This window comes from Salmo salar, chromosome ssa03 (genome assembly GCF_905237065.1).
Source record: "Salmo salar chromosome ssa03, Ssal_v3.1, whole genome shotgun sequence".
In the NCBI taxonomy this organism is placed as follows: domain Eukaryota; kingdom Metazoa; phylum Chordata; class Actinopteri; order Salmoniformes; family Salmonidae; genus Salmo; species Salmo salar.
The window spans coordinates 8,146,548-8,162,147 of record NC_059444.1 but is presented as its reverse complement, the minus strand read 5'-3'; the positions used below and the strand labels follow the sequence as shown (position 1 = coordinate 8,162,147).

At 42.9% G+C, this 15,600-nt stretch overlaps 1 protein-coding gene across 3 annotated transcripts; it reads right to left on the bottom strand.

Moving 5' to 3' along the window:
* Nucleotides 1–2,330: 2,330 nt before the first annotated feature.
* abcf2a (ATP-binding cassette, sub-family F (GCN20), member 2a) lies at nt 2,331–14,813 on the bottom strand. Of its 3 annotated transcripts, none has more exons than XM_014188178.2 (15): nt 14,619–14,813; nt 11,376–11,547; nt 10,884–11,096; nt 10,422–10,604; nt 9,676–9,847; nt 8,824–8,919; nt 8,155–8,257; nt 7,069–7,164; nt 6,660–6,779; nt 5,911–6,000; nt 5,633–5,743; nt 5,471–5,533; nt 4,850–4,978; nt 3,653–3,856; nt 2,331–3,355 (listed from the first exon to the last, which is right to left on the bottom strand). In XM_014188178.2, the coding sequence occupies exons 1-15, from the start codon at nt 14,796–14,798 to the stop codon at nt 3,239–3,241; spliced, it is 2,049 nt and encodes a 682-aa protein (XP_014043653.2). In that variant the 5' UTR covers nt 14,799–14,813; the 3' UTR covers nt 2,331–3,238.
* Nucleotides 14,814–15,600: the final 787 nt, after the last annotated feature.

The window sequence follows — 15,600 nt, the reverse complement described above, 5'->3', positions numbered from 1 at the left end:
CTACACCAGCGATATTAGAGAAAGGAGGAGATGGTAATCCCGTTTTCAAAATAGCGAGCAATCGTAATGGTGTCTTTTTGTAGGCACCAATTCCGTCATGGTTCGTTCGTTGGGGAAAGCCTATGGCACATGTATCAAACTCATTCCACGTAGGGTACACCCATGTACTTGATGGATGAATTAAGGTCACTAATTAGTCAGTGGTGTAAAGTATTTAAGTAGTTTTTTGGGGTATCTGTACTTTACCATTTCTTTTGACAACTTTTACTTTACTACATTTCAACAACAAAAAAAAGATGTACTATTTTCTCCATACATTTTCCCTGACACCCAATAGTACTCGTTACCTTTTGAATGCAAGCAGGACAGTAATGGTCCAATTCACACACTTATCAAGAGAACATTCCTGGTCATCTCTGACCTGGCGGACTCACTAAACACAAATGCTTTGTTTCTGAATGATGTCTGAGTGTTGGTGTGTCCCTGGCTATCCAGAAATTAAAGAAACATGAACAATTGCGCCATATGGTTTGCTCAATATAAGGAATTTAAAATTATTTATACTTTTACTTTTGATACATAAGTACATTTTTGTATTTACTTTGGATACTTAAGTATATTTAAAACCAAATACTTTGACTTTTACTCAAGGCATATTTTACTGGGTGACTTTCACTTGAGTCATTTCCTATTAAGGTATCTTTACTTTTACTTAAGTATGACAAATTGGGTACTTTTCCCACCACTGTAATTAGTAAGGTACTCCCTTCACCTGGTTGTCTAGGTCTTAATTGGAAAGGAAAAAACAAAAACCCACAGCCCCTTCATGGAATGAGTTTGACACCCCTGATTGTACTTGACACCCCTGGCCTATGGCCAAACTTATTCCACGGAGGGCCTACCCTAGTTTCTGTGGGCTTATTTTTTTTTTCCTTTCAATTAAGACCTAAGCTGTGTTAGAATACTCATACTAACTGCACTATTTGTGACGTAAATTGAGTATGTAGTATGGTTATTGGTCAAACAGTATGCCAAAAGTTCCCGGATGTCATACATTTGCTAAAATACGAAGTATACATATGTAACCGATGTGAAATGGCTAGTCAGCGGTGGTGCGCGCTAATAGCGTTTCAATCAGTGACGTCACTCGCTCTGAGACTTGAAGTAGGGTTTCCCCTTGCGTTGCAAGGGCGCGGCTTTTGTGGCGCGATGGGTAACGATGCTTCGTGGGGTGTCAGTTGTTGATGTGTGCAAGGGTCCCTGGTTCGAGCCCGGGTTGGGGCGAAGAGAGGGACAGAACCTACACTGTTACACAAGCAGTGGACACTATTTCCATGGTTTTAGGGCCCATAATGCAATTCTTCAGAAAATGGGCATGGCTTCACAAAAATTAGAAATGGCAGAAAATATGCAACTGAAGTCTGACGAGAGCGGGTACAAATGTTAAGCAATGTAATAGTCATGACTTCTCAAACAAGTTACTTATTTGAAAAGTCAATAAGCACACGACACTCAATTTACGTCACAAATAGTACAGTGAGTATTCGAACACAGCTTAGGTCTTAATTGAAAGGAAAAAACTAAAGTTATATTACAGAGAACAAGTAAATGATCTCACAAATATTTGTAGTTCACAAAATTGACACAAAATGTATTTTTGTTGAGCCCAATTGATTCCCATTCACTACTTGGCGTGCTTAACATTTCCCCAGAATGCAATTGACGACACATAGGCAACGTACACAATGGCCATACATTGGAATCGTATTTCCTCAAAAGTATCTCTGCTCATATTTGACAAAAGATAGATCCCTCTAGCCATAGCTGTGTGAAGGTCAACAGTACTAATAGGAGTGGCAACTACAGACAGGATTCTTCAATTAAGTGTTTGTCATTCAACAAGAAACTAGTTTTTCACTTGACAAATACTGCACCAAACATCTTGGATGTAAAATTACACGACAGACCTATTTGGCAAAAATGTCAATTTGACAAATTTCTTGATTTATCCTAGTTGACTATTTTGAGGAAGTGTATACTGGCTCCTGTTACTATGGCATCTCAAGAGGGACTAATGATATTGCTGCTTTGCTCGTTTTTCAAGCAAATGTCTTAAGGGAGTATGCGAGGCACAGACTTTGGCATGGCCTAACCCTGCTAAGAGCTAACCAAACCTAGTATGTGGGCTCTAACGCCAATCAATTAAAATATCTACATTCAAAAGGGTAAAAAAGAGACACTGAAAAAGCACATTAATTTATGCTAAAGCACTGTCAACTTACTGATTTAAATCAAAGTTATCATTGTCATGTTACTAAAAACAAACCAAGTCAGTTATTTTGCTCCTTTATTTCAGACATTCCCATTATTGCAGGTACAGTGTTAAATAATGACAAAATAATAAAGCTCTTTTAAAGTGAAAGGAAACTAAAATTGGTATAGGCGGCAAGTAACTGATTACATGTAATCTGATTACTAAAAAAACTAATCAGTTACGTTCCCAGCTAAAATATTGTAATCAGATTACACACACACTTGAACTGGATTACTTCTTGGATTACTTTTGAATTCAAAGTATGATTACGAAAAAAATAAATACATTATGACACCTTTCTCAATGACAAATCAGCATGGGGGGGGGGGGGGAGGTACAAGTTTAAATTTGTTCCACCTGAGCGAGTCTGACAAGTCAGACCACCGATGACGACAAATGCGTTTCATGGATCATTGTCTTAATGACTCCTAAGGGGAAAGTTATCGAAAGTAATCAGATTACGTTAACGAGTTTGGGTAATCCAAAAGTTACGTTACCGATGACAATGTAACTAGTAACGGATTACATTTTGAATCTACCCAACCCTGCAGGCAGTTTATATCCTACTAGAGCTGAACTGTTAAAGTCATGAACCGTGAATTAAAAACAAAGTGCATATCTTCTCCACTAATGGATACATATTTTAAAAACGTTTTTTTTTTTTTAATTCAGAGAAATTAAGATACCGTATGTATGCCTGTTGAAGGGGTAGCAATGGAAGGCAACTAGGACGCACCACAACCTTCCAGCAGTCTGTAAAGAGGCTTTAAGCAGGAAGGAAATGGGCATCTAGAAATGGAGCAACATGCTTCTTGAGATAAATAGTGAAGTGAAGATGGAATGGGAAATTGGGAGTCCAGTCTTGAATCTGGGGAGAACGTTTTTTTTTTTTGTTAAATAATTGTTTTAGTTTTTTTTTGTATTTTATACGCCATGCGAATTTTTGTCAATCTTCTTTTTCAGATGGTGTTTGTAAGCCAAGATGTCCCGGTTCCATTTGGTGATGGTCTGCTTTTCACAAACCCAGATCTCCTGGGCCACCTAGAGAGCAAAAAGGGGTTGAAAAGGGACAAATGTACAATTCTTCCAACAAAGATTTTCCGTAAGTATATGTAAACTAGGAATATTTCTGATAAGCTCATTCAAAATATGTTGACTCTGCTACTGTATATTAGTGGAGTGTAACAGTGCAGCATCAGTGTGCCAATGGCATGGTGGAGTATATTCAGACAGTGTGGCAATTGTTCAACAATGTATTTAAAAAAAAAAAAAAATCAACCCTTTCATACAAAAAAATAAATAATAAAAAAAAAAGTGTTGTAATCTTCTTATCCGAACCTGCTGGATGAGCCTGAAGTCGTGGCTAACCAACATCATGCCGCCCTCGTACTCGTTGATGGCGTCGGCCAGGGCGTCAATGGTCTCGATGTCCAAGTGATTGGTGGGCTCATCCAGGAAGAGCATGTGGGCATTCTGACCAGCCAGCCAGGCAAAGCACACCCGGCACTTCTGCCCATCAGATAGGTTTCTGATGGGGTTCACCTGGTAAAATGCAGAAAATTTACTGACATTGGTGCCAATTTAAGGGCGGCAGGTAGCCTAGTGGTTAAGAGCATTGGGCCAGTAATCGACAGGTCGCTGGTTCCAATCTCTGAGCCGACTGGGTGAAAGATCTGCCAATGTGTCCTTGAGCAAGGCAGGTAACCCTAACTGCTCCTGTAAGTCACTCTGTACAAGAATCTGCTAAATGACTAAAATGTAAATTGTCATAACAGTCCCCCAATTCATATAGGGTTTTAATTCAATTTCCGACTTCAGTTTAATTTAAATTGACAGCCCTGCAAACCTGGGCTCAAATACAATTCGTTTTTTCTCCAAATACATAAGCTGCCCTTAGAGCTTGAATGGTGCAAATGGAACCAATGGAAGTGTCCAGAAAGTACAAACCCCACTCCCGTGGCATGCCAGACGGGCTCAGTCAAACCCCACTCCCGTGGCATGCCAGACGGCGAGTCAAACCCCACCGTGGCATGCCAGACGGGCTCAGTCAAACCCCACTCCCGTGGCATGCCAGACGGGCTCAGTCAAACCCCACTCCCGTGGCATGCCAGACGGGCTCAGTCAAACCCCACTCCCGTGGCATGCCAGACGGGCTCAGTCAAACCCCACTCCCGTGGCATGCCAGACGGGCTCAGTCAAACCCCACTCCCGTGGCATGCCAGACGGGCTCAGTCAAACCCCACTCCCGTGGCATGCCAGACGGGCTCAGTCAAACCACTCCGTGGCATGAGCGGCTCAGTCAAACCCCACTCCCGTGGCATGCCAGACGGGCTCAGTCAAACCCCACTCCCGTGGCATGCCAGACGGGCTCAGTCAAACCCCACTCCCGTGGCATGCCAGACGGGCTCAGTCAAACCCCACTCCCGTGGCATGCCAGACGGGCTCAGTCAAACCCCACTCCCGTGGCATGCCAGACGGGCTCAGTCAAACCCTGCAACATGACAATGTTTTAGGATCACTAATGATCAAACTGACCTGCTGTTTGCCTGTCAGCCCATAGCGGCCAATGATCTTCCTCATCTCCTCCCTTTCCTTGATCTCTGGGTAACACTTCATCATGTAATCCAGGGGCGAGAGGTCGAGTTCCAGCTGCTCTGTAAGATGCTTTAGAGGGGAAATAAGGAGTAGGTTCAGCCATGTGAATCATGCAGAGTTGTAAAAAATGTCTAACTTGTGAAGTTGTCCCGTGATGGATGCGGTGGATTAACACACATCCAATACAAAAAAATATATATCTAGCTTATACTGAGATTTGTGGGGATTTATTTTAATGCCAATTAGATTTCTGCAGGGGCGCAGACATCGACTCTAGGGGGGTTAATGTGTGTACATCACTTTTTATAGTTGGAACGTCGCTTTCAACCATAAGTTCAATTTATTTAAATAATAATTAATAAAATCACTTGAGGACGTCTTTAACTTCAAGTAATAAAACTAAAGATGCCACTGACCATCCCTTCAGCTCAAAATTTGCAGTCTACTCCAATTTTTGCCATTGTAGGAGCACACACTTTTAAAAAAAAATGTTTCTGTCCATTACGGACACAATTGTCAAGACAGTTTAGGCTATTAGTGCATTTTAAAATGCTATGGCACCTGGTGATATCTGCCAATCTTGACGTGGGAGTTCTTGCGAATCATACCGTCAGTAGGGAGGAGCTGAGGACAAAGAATGACGAGACGTGAGTCGGGGTAGAGAGAGGACAGGGATGGGATGTCTGATCAGAAACATTTATACTTTGAGAAGTCAAGACTCACCTCTCCAGTGAGAAGTTTGAGCAGGGTGGACTTCCCGGCCCCGTTGGGCCCCACAAGGGCCACTCGGGTGTCGAGGTCTATGCCAAACTCAAGGTTCTTGTATATATGGGGCTGAAATGTCAAACAAGGGAAAAGCAAGATAAATTCACACTTACAATATTGCGAAAAACATGATCAAGTAGTTTGGAGCTGGAATTTCTCTTTTCTCATAAATAAAAAAATAAAAATAAAAAAAATTCAGTTAGGCGGAAGTGAGAGAAGGTTGGACAATCACCTACCTGGTCATCAGAGTACTTGAAGCTGACATTCTGTACCATGATGACCGGAGGGGGAATCTTCCCACAGGGAGGAAAACAAAATGACAGGGTCTAAAGGAAAAGAGAAGAATGAGCTTACTGTCCTCAGGGAGGAGTTTAGGATGATCCCTGCCTTTTGTGACCTACCACCCCGAATGAGCTTTCTGTCCTCAGGGAGGAGTTTAGGATGATCCCTGCCTTTTGTGACCTACCACCCCGAATGAGCTTTCTGTCCTCAGGGAGGAGTTTAGGATGATCCCTGCCTTTTGTGACCTACCACCCCGAATGAGCTTTCTGTCCTCAGGGAGGAGTTTAGGATGATCCCTGCCTTTTGTGACCTACCACCCCGAATGAGCTTTCTGTCCTCAGTTCTGAGGGAGTAATGATGATTCGCAGGTTCTACCTACCATCCTAAATGGAGCTGTGAGATTTTGGTTTCTATTTTGCAATTCTATAAAACAAATCTATTATCCTGGAACTAACTCACTCTGTGGCATCTACTGTACACTTCTTTGCGTCACAATAGACCAGAACTATGTTCAGAATATTCTAAAATAAGAGTTGCCTGCAGTAATATCCACTTTTACTATATTCCAGAGAATTTTCTGACCATGTGACTTGCCCTGGGCTGTAGAGTAAAAACGAATTATACAAAAAAGAGCACCTGTTCAAACCCTATATGGGAAGCACTGTCACCTTTGTCCACCGAGTCAGTCACTAAACAGACTTACTTTGTCATTAGAAACACTCTCAGTCAGGCCAGAGGCCACCATCTTCTGCAGGGTTTTCTCTTTACTCTGGGCTTGGCGAGCAAGCTTGGCTGAGCCGTGCCCAAACCGGGCTATGTAGTTCTGGTGGGGTGGTAAGGAGAGAAAGGGAGGTTTACAAAAAAATAAAAAATAACTTGTTTGGTGAAGCCCTTCACTCCCAACACTTCCTCTCATCATTGTGTGTCACTTAAGTTTATTGAACTTAAAAACGGTTTGTATGAAACGACCACGCCCTAGGTGGTTCCAAAATAACCCATCACTATGTTGATCCATCACATAATACTGGCGTCAGCCCAAATTTCACATAAATAAAATCACCAAACCACTAGTGAATGAGGAAGTGTGTTTAGAGAAAAGGAATCTTAGATACCTTCATGTGTTTGATCTGGTCCTGCTCCCAGTTGAATCTCTTCATCTGGTTCTCTTCCAGCTCCTCCCTGGTCTTTATGTACTGGTCGTAGTTGCCCTACCAGGAAGTAAACAAACCGTTACCCTACCACAGGGATAGGCAACTGGTGTCCCCCTTTGAAGGCCCTCGGATCAAGAGTAGAATACACAAGGTACAATTTTGCGAAATTTGGTTGTCCATCAGTAGTTTGTCTTGTTATGTCAGTCACTTGATAGTCACTCAATTAAATTAGCCCATGTCAGGGGGAGGATGGATGTTGGTACACAGACCCAAGCACAACTGTAGCTCACACCCCCCCCCCATCAAAGTTGGCCTACCAGGAATTGATCAAACATTTGTTGTTTTTACATGAGTACCATTTTACACTTGAAATGGGATGTACTCGCACACCGGAGTCATTTTCATTTGTTCTTATGACTTGAATATAGTAACTTTTATCCAGAGTAACTCACCAAGGGCAAATACAATATAAAACTAGTAGATGGGTGAAGTCTGAGTAGCAGGGCGTAAAACTAACTTTAAAAAAAATAAATAAACCAGCCACGGTGGCAGGTAGAAATATGATCTACCACCCACTGATTTCCCAGCCAAAATATTTTTGCCATAATTACACAACAAATCATGAGCATACTTAGTAATGTTTCTAAAACAAATGTAATAAGTGATGTGGTATATTGCTCAATTTAATTTACACTGAACAAAAATATAAAAACGCAAGAAGTGTTGTTCCCATGTTTCATGAGCTGAAATAAAACAATCCCTGAAATTGTCCATACGCACAAAAAGCTTCTCTCAATTTGTGCACAAATGTGTTTACATCCCTGTAATTCACATGGCTGGTGAATTAGACATACTTGCCCGCCAATGCCGAAATCTACCCATGTTTGGCAGGTGTTAATTTTAGGCCCTGGTAAGTATGATAAACTGGTGATTTATTGATCAACTGAAGACAGGAAATGCAACTGCTCTGACTTGGAGCATTATTCTAAGCCAGACAAACATCTCATTGGTCCATGTTGGCTCGTGGCAGGGTGTAGTTGCTCTTACCGTGTAGTATTTCAGCTTGCGCTCGTGTAAGTGCATGATGTTGGTGCACACGCCGTTAAGGAAGTCTTGCGAATGGGAAATCAGGACCAAAATACGTTTAAATCTGTTGAATTGGAAGAAAAAAAAAGGAAAAAAAAGTGGACACTTCAAAATACCGACAAAGCTAATCTTGAGTTACACCAAACATGGGGATTCTTCATCCAAATGTAAAGGATTATAGTCAAAGTAACTATATAGCTAGTGGTTAGCACAGCTGAGTAATCTCCATGAGCAATGTCTAAAACATCTCATGTTGGAACTAACAAACCCTGTGGCGTCCGTTCTACACTTTGGCATGCTGCTGGGATCAGATAAACGCTTCGGTCTAGTTTTTGTCAACGCGCCCCCGCACTGACAACATACTGCCAGGCAGGGACACTATAATTCGGCCTTTTGTTTACATCATGTCACAGCAGCAGTAATATCTTAAAGGAGTAGATGGCGGAAACACGTTTGCATGACTTCCCTCTGGAGTTGTCGATCAATTCAAACCACACTAGGTCATAGCAGAAACCTGCCTTCAACCAATCTAAGATAGCTTTTCAGGTTAATAAAAGTAAATGATAAAACGGCACAATTCTGTCTAGAAAAGTAATGTCCTACATCTTACACACACGTAAATGGCCTTACTGGCTAAGCTCCTCCTCCAGCCACACACAGGCATCCAGGTCCAGATGGTTGGTGGGCTCATCCAGCAGCAACATGAAGGGCTTCAAGAACAGAGCTCTGGAGACGAGGAACACACAAACAAAACGTTACTTCTGGGGGGCCTACCCCCCCCAAAAACAATTCTCAAACGGCATTTGCGAATGAAAAACACCCATTCACTCTTAGGTCTTATTGATGTATGATTTAGATGTATTTTTTAATCTTAAAACCTTTTAAATCTATAATTGTTTAATATGACTAAAGGCATTTGGGCAAAGTGAAACGGAACGCAAGAGAGGAGTGCACAGAACTGTAGGGATCAGATAAACGCTTCGGTCCATTTTTGTCACTGCGCCGCCACACTGTGAACATACTGCTTGGCGGCGGCGCTATCATTCGGCCTTTCTTTACATCACTTCCCAAACAGTTCTGAGCCAAACGCCTACGCAGCATTAAAATATATCCCATACCCCTAGGCCCTTCAGAACCCCAGCGGCCCGGCCCCTACCCCTTCCATAAAGATCTGACATTTTTTTTCTAGACAGATGTTAAAAAGAGAATTTCTGTAGCGATGCTTGAGAGTCTAGGAAAAACACTGGGCTCAAGGCCTGTATTCATAAAGTGTCTCACAGTAGGATTGCTGATCTAGGATCAGGTCCCCACCTGTTATGATTCAAAGGTTATATAACAGATCCTAGATCAGCACTCCTTCACCGAGATGTTTTATCAATACAGACCCACAGCTGTGGATAATGAAGACCTGATCCTAGATCAGCACTCTTACACTCAGACGTGAATACAGGTCCGGTGTGTATTGTACAGGGTGGGTTTTACCTGGCCAGAGCGACACGCATCCTCCAGCCTCCGCTGAAGTCCTTAAGCTTCTTCTGCTGCATGGCGGCGGTAAAGCCCAGGCCGTGGAGGATCTGGGAGGCCCGTACCTCGGCCTTGTCTGCGTCCAGCTCCTCCAGACGCTCGTACAGCTCCATCAGCTTCTCACACTCAGCTTTAGGGGAGAGAAAAAGGAGCGAGAGAGAAAGGGAGGAGGAAAAGAGAAGGGAGATGAGAATTTGTAAGTCGCTCTGGATAAGAGCGTCTGCTAAATGACTTAAATGTAAATGCAATTTGGGTGTAAGAGTGAAAAAGTAGAGGAGTAGGATAAGAAGAGGAAGGGAGTGGTGGACAGAAGGGAGGGAACTTCTACTCAATGGTTTTCATTTTAACTGGTTGGGGGGTGAAATGTAATCACGGTTGTCGTGCCACCAAATAAGCCTTTGTGCCCTTTGCCCGACGCTACATCATGAAGGGAACTCATTCTGTAGGACTTGTTCGGGACATGGGAAGTAGTGTACCACGCCTAGGAAGGGAAGCTGCCACGGTGAGCACAGTTCCCATGGTAACGTGGAAATACTCTAAACTACTACAACCTATCCACCATTATAAAGCAATCACTAGCACCACAGCAAGGTACAAAATGTTTAGCTGAATAGGAACAATCTGAATTGCTCCATTTGAGACACTTTTAGCAATGGTCTTCCTACGAGGACAAAGTAAGCGAAGGATGGATGCAAAACACTCACAGTCCTCGGAGGCCAGGCGCTCTGCCTCCTTCTCCAGATGGATCCTCTCCTCGTCCACCTCCATGACACACTGCAGGGCCGTCTTGTCGCTGGGCGCCATCTCACGGGTCAGGTGGTAAATGTCAATGTGCTCTGGGATAGGTATCTCGCGGTGGCCAATGGCTGACAGCAACATGGATTTACCTGGAAAAATAGAGTCCCCATAGGAGATCAAATGTTGTATTCGTAAATAAATTGGTCATTGTTCCAATAAATGGCTGAATTGGTTGAAAAGGTGTCCCACTGAGACGGTTGTACCCACTGCTGAAAATGACATCGCAAAAAGGTGTCCGAAAGGCGCTGGGTCATCTTCATTAGAGCACACCGTAGCAAAATGTTTTGCAATGAAAAATGTGTGTTTCTTGAGGGGTTTCTTCCGTTTTATGCCTAGTGAACACGACCCAGGTGGCGGTAACTACTTACCAGTGCCGTTGAGGCCAATGAGGCCATAGCGACGGCCCGAGTTGAGCTCCAGGCTGGTGTCCTGCAGCAGCTCCTGCCCGTGGAAGGTGAGCGACAAGCTGGCGACGTGGACGTCCGTGCTGTTTGGGTGCGACGCCAGCACGCCGGTCACCGCCCGCGCCTCAGTTTTCTTCAGCTCAAACTCGTCCATCTCCTTGGTCAGGATATCCACTCCTGTGACACAGTGGGATGTTTTAGTTGGTCATTTTCTTTTATACATGAAAAGGGGGTTATCCATCTCCACTGACAGACATATGCGTACCAGTCAACCCATATTTAACATGAGGTACCAACCACCCACTTACATGACATCACAGTAATTTAGCAGACGCTCAAGAGCCATTTACATTTTAGTAGAAGAAGAACAGAAAATACACCTCTGAGCACCTAAAGTAGCAGCGAAGAGGATTTAGACTTGAGCCCTTTAGTTTCTTTATGATAGATAACTATTACCGTTGCTTTCTGCTCCATTCTGCTGGCCTTGATCTGGTTTCTCTCCCTCTCCGTCCTCTCCTGGTTTTTTGGCCTTCTGTCGGGATTTGGCGGCTTCCTTCTTCTTCTGCGCCTTCTTCTTGGCCAGGTCGGAGGGCATGGCTGCTGCGAACCTCGAGAAAGAAAATTCAACCTGAAGACACAGCGAGCAGGGGGACAAAGCAGGGGAAACTGGGTCAGTAACTTTGTGTTCCCGGCATCTGGATTATCAGAGAGGCTAATACAGTAGCTAAGCAGTCTTCAGGTGAAAGTAATTTTGTATTGTTTTGATACAGCCACTAAAATGGAAAAGAGTAGCAAGCCAATGTCGGGTGTATCCCAACACCTAATTTCCATTAGCTAGCATAAGAGTAAACAAATTAAAGTAACGTTATATAAAATGGTTGACTTAAGATGCCTGTGTTAGATTCAAGGTGACTTGTTGCTGACCAGCTAAATGAGAAATTCAATGCATTTAACCCTGATAAAGCCCTGCTTGATCGGGCTTTAGTGTAAAGGCTTGCAAGTCCTCCCTTCCAGCCTTAGTTGCCATTGATGATATGTATCAACTCTAGATTATATACAAGGGGCATTGTTTTGAAGCCACTGCACAGCCATTTTGGTACTCCAAAGTAAAAAATTATTTGAAAGCGTTATTAGACTCCTCAATGCATATTTTTGTATATATATATATATATATAAACACGGCCTCCCGAGTGGCACAGCGGTCTAAGGCACTGCATCGCCATGCTAGATTCATCACTACAGACCCGGGTTTGATCCCAGGATGCAGCCGGCCGCGACCAGGAGTCCCATGAGGCGGCGCACAATTGGCCCAGTGTTGTCCGGGTTAGGGGAGGGTTTAGCCGGCCGGGATGTCCTTGTCCCATTGTGCTCTAGCGACTCCTTGTGTCAGGCCGGGTGCATACACGCCGACTTTGGTCGCCAGCTGGACGGTGTTTCCTCCAACACATAGGTGCGGCTGGCTTCCGGGTTAAGCGAGCAGTGTGTCAAGAAGTAGTGCGGCAGGGTCGAGTTTGAGGACGCATGGCTCGACCTTCGCCTCGCCCGTATGGGAGTTGCAGCGATGGGACAATACTAACTACCAATTGGATATCATGAAATTGGGGAGAAAATGGGGTCAAAAGAAGAGATACAAACATTACTAAGGAAATACAACATTTTTGTACCAATTTGACTGCTCCCTCTACAACAAATACACTTAATTTGGTGCTTAAATGTTATTGAAATAGTGCAGAATTCCATTCATTCCTATGGAGGACTGGGCCTTCTGAGGAGCACCAATATGGAGGCCGGTGGCTTCAAAGCCTCATTAGCTACATCGCATTAACACAATCTAGTGTTCATACACATCATTGGTTGCCATTCATATTAATCGCAATCAAAGACGAGACATCGAAATTGCTAGTTAATTTCTGGTTACACCGCTAATGGATTCTACGCCAAGATCGCTAACGGTATGTAACTAGCTAATCATTTTTGTGCCGTGGTGATTGCAACATCAGTACATTCCGGGCCTAGCATCGTTACTCAACACCAATAAATGCCAGATACCAGCATCATTTCCCTTGTAGCTAGCTTAGCAAGCTAGTTCGTTCTTACAGCATAGCAGTAACGTTAAGTGCTGAAGAACCGGGGTAGTTAGCCAGGTGGGTAATGTCATCTCACACGCCTTTCCTGCCATTTACCTAGTTAGCTATTTTAACCAATATCCTGTAAGAACTGTGCGTAACTAGTAGCTACATAATTTAATCAACTAGCCAACTGCGGTAGCTAACTAAACTGGCGCCCTGGGCCATTTTACATGGAGGCTGAAATAGAGGCCCCTAAATTACCAAGCTAACGTTGGCTAGCTAAAGGCTAGGTCGAAAAAAATTAAATACAACGGTTATACTCAACCAAAGGCAAAATTTGTCTAGCTAAAAATCACCTCAAAATCTAGAGTTAGAAATCTTATCACAAATCCAGGAATCCCGTGTGGACCTTCTTATCCTTTGATTTGACAGATGCCAATAAATTCCGCTGGCTAGAAATCCCCAAAAAACGATTGAGTCAGACTCCCAAGTAATGATTAAGCTAACTGGTGGCTAATGCCGAAGCAACTCGTGGTCCACTTCACTGCATTGTGTAGCTAGCTAGCTCGATTTTAGTTAGCTAGTTACTGATCGAATCAATAAATGTATCACTTCCCTTCTTACTAAAACCCACATACGAAAAATAATAATATATTCGTGACTATGTGAGGTGTGGTTCATATACGTTTAAATATAATGAAATATTTTTCTTACCGGTCTTGTACCTGTTCACCGGCGGCGGCGACGACGGTTGGAAACGCACAAGAAAGAATGATCTCGTTGTCGCGTGTTCCCAACGCCGGCTCACCGACCAATGAAACGCCGAGTTGTCTTTTGTAGCCCCACCTTCTCATTTTAATATAGTCACAAGGGTTTCTGGGAAATGGTGTATTCTGTGCGTCATTACCGACAAGTGTCCAAGACGAGAAATGATTCATTATTGCAACATCATTGATAGTGTGTCACATGTCAGCGCCAGAACTCCTGTGATTGTTAACTATTGAACAGTAGACAAGCTTGTTTAGACATCTAAATCAAATAAAATGGTATTTGTCACATGGGCAAAAAAATTATCAACAGGTACCTCAATCTTACAGTGAAATGCATACAAGCCCTTAACCAACAATGCAGTTCAAGAAATAGAATTAGGAAAATATTTACAAAATTAAATTTAAAAAAAAGTTAACACGAGGCTATAGGGCAGCGCACAAATGGCCCAGCTTCGTCCGGGTTTGGCAGTCATTGTAAATAAGCCTCAAACATGGTTAGACTTTGCATATTTTTATTATAATATAAGATATGTTAAATATAAATTATAGGAAGTTTTCACTTCTCAAGTTGTGGAAAGATACAATTGGCATGCTGACTGCAGGAATGTCTACCAGAGCTGTTGCCATAAAATTGATAGTTAATTTCTCTCCAATAAGCCGCCTCCAATTGCATTTTATCGATGGCAGTTTGAATGCACAGAAATACCGTGACGAGATCCTGAGGCCCATTGTCGTGCCATTCATCCGCCACCATAACCTCATGTTTCAGTTTGATAATGCACGGCCCCACGTCGCAAGGATCTGTACACAATTCCTGGAAGCTGAAAATGTCCCAGTTCTTCCATGGCCTGCATACTCACCAGACATCTCACTATTTGAGCATATTTGGAATGCTCCGGATCGATGTGTACGACGGCGTGTTCCAGTCCCCACCAATATCCAGAAACTTCGCATAGCTTGAAGAGGAGTGGAACAACATTCCACAGGCCACAATCAACATCCTGATCAACTCTATGTGAAGGAGATGTGTCGCGCTGCATGAGGTAAATGGTGGTCACACCAGATACTGACTGGTTTTCTGATCCACGCCTCTACTTTTTATTTTATTTATTAAGATGACTTTGACCAACAGATGCATACCTGTATTCCATGTCATGCGAAACCAATAGATTAGGGCCAAATTTATTTATTTCAATTGACTGATTTCCTTAACTGTAACACAATAAAATCTTTGAAATTGTTGCATGTTGCGTTTATATTTTTGTTCAGTATAGTTTCACGGCTGTCTTGAATACAGCAGACTCCCTCCGCCATAGGCTTTGTTAGAAGAGAGAAAATGCAGTCGCTATGGTCATTTTCACCGTTGCAATGATTACGACACAATTTTTTTATTTTTTTATTTCACCTTTATTTAACCAGGTAGGCAAGTTGAGAACAAGTTCTCATTTATAATTGCGACCTGGCCAAGATAAAGCAAAGCAGTTCGACAAAAACAACAACACAGAGTTACACATGGAGCCCATAGAAACAAGTAGTGAAATAATCCTCCGATCTCTTCAGGTAAACTTGTTATGAGTACTTATTCAGTATCTTAATAGTTTTTTTTGTCGTTTGTTATTGTTTTTTGTGATTGCTTTTGAAGAGTAGGCTATCATTGGTGAGCAGTCCTTTGATTCTTTGACTCTTGGATCAGAGGGAACTTTTGTAATGTGGGACATTCATTGCAGCATTTCCTAAAATGTTGCTTTGGAATAGAAATGTACCATATTACCCTGTGATGTAAGACCTTTGATTGACGTGTAGGCACTCTAGCTATAGAGATTACCCCACAGTCAATCATAA

Coding starts and splice junctions, on each gene's coding strand:
- abcf2a (XM_014188178.2), bottom strand. CDS start 14,798: ATGCAGCGCGACACATCTCCTTCACATAGAGTTGATCAGGATGTTGAT. Junction 6,780..7,068: donor ACCAGATCAAACACATGAAG/GTATCTAAGATT, acceptor CCACCCCACCAG/AACTACATAGCCCGGTTTGG. Junction 5,744..5,910: donor TCAAGTACTCTGATGACCAG/GTAGGTGATTGT, acceptor TTGACATTTCAG/CCCCATATATACAAGAACCT.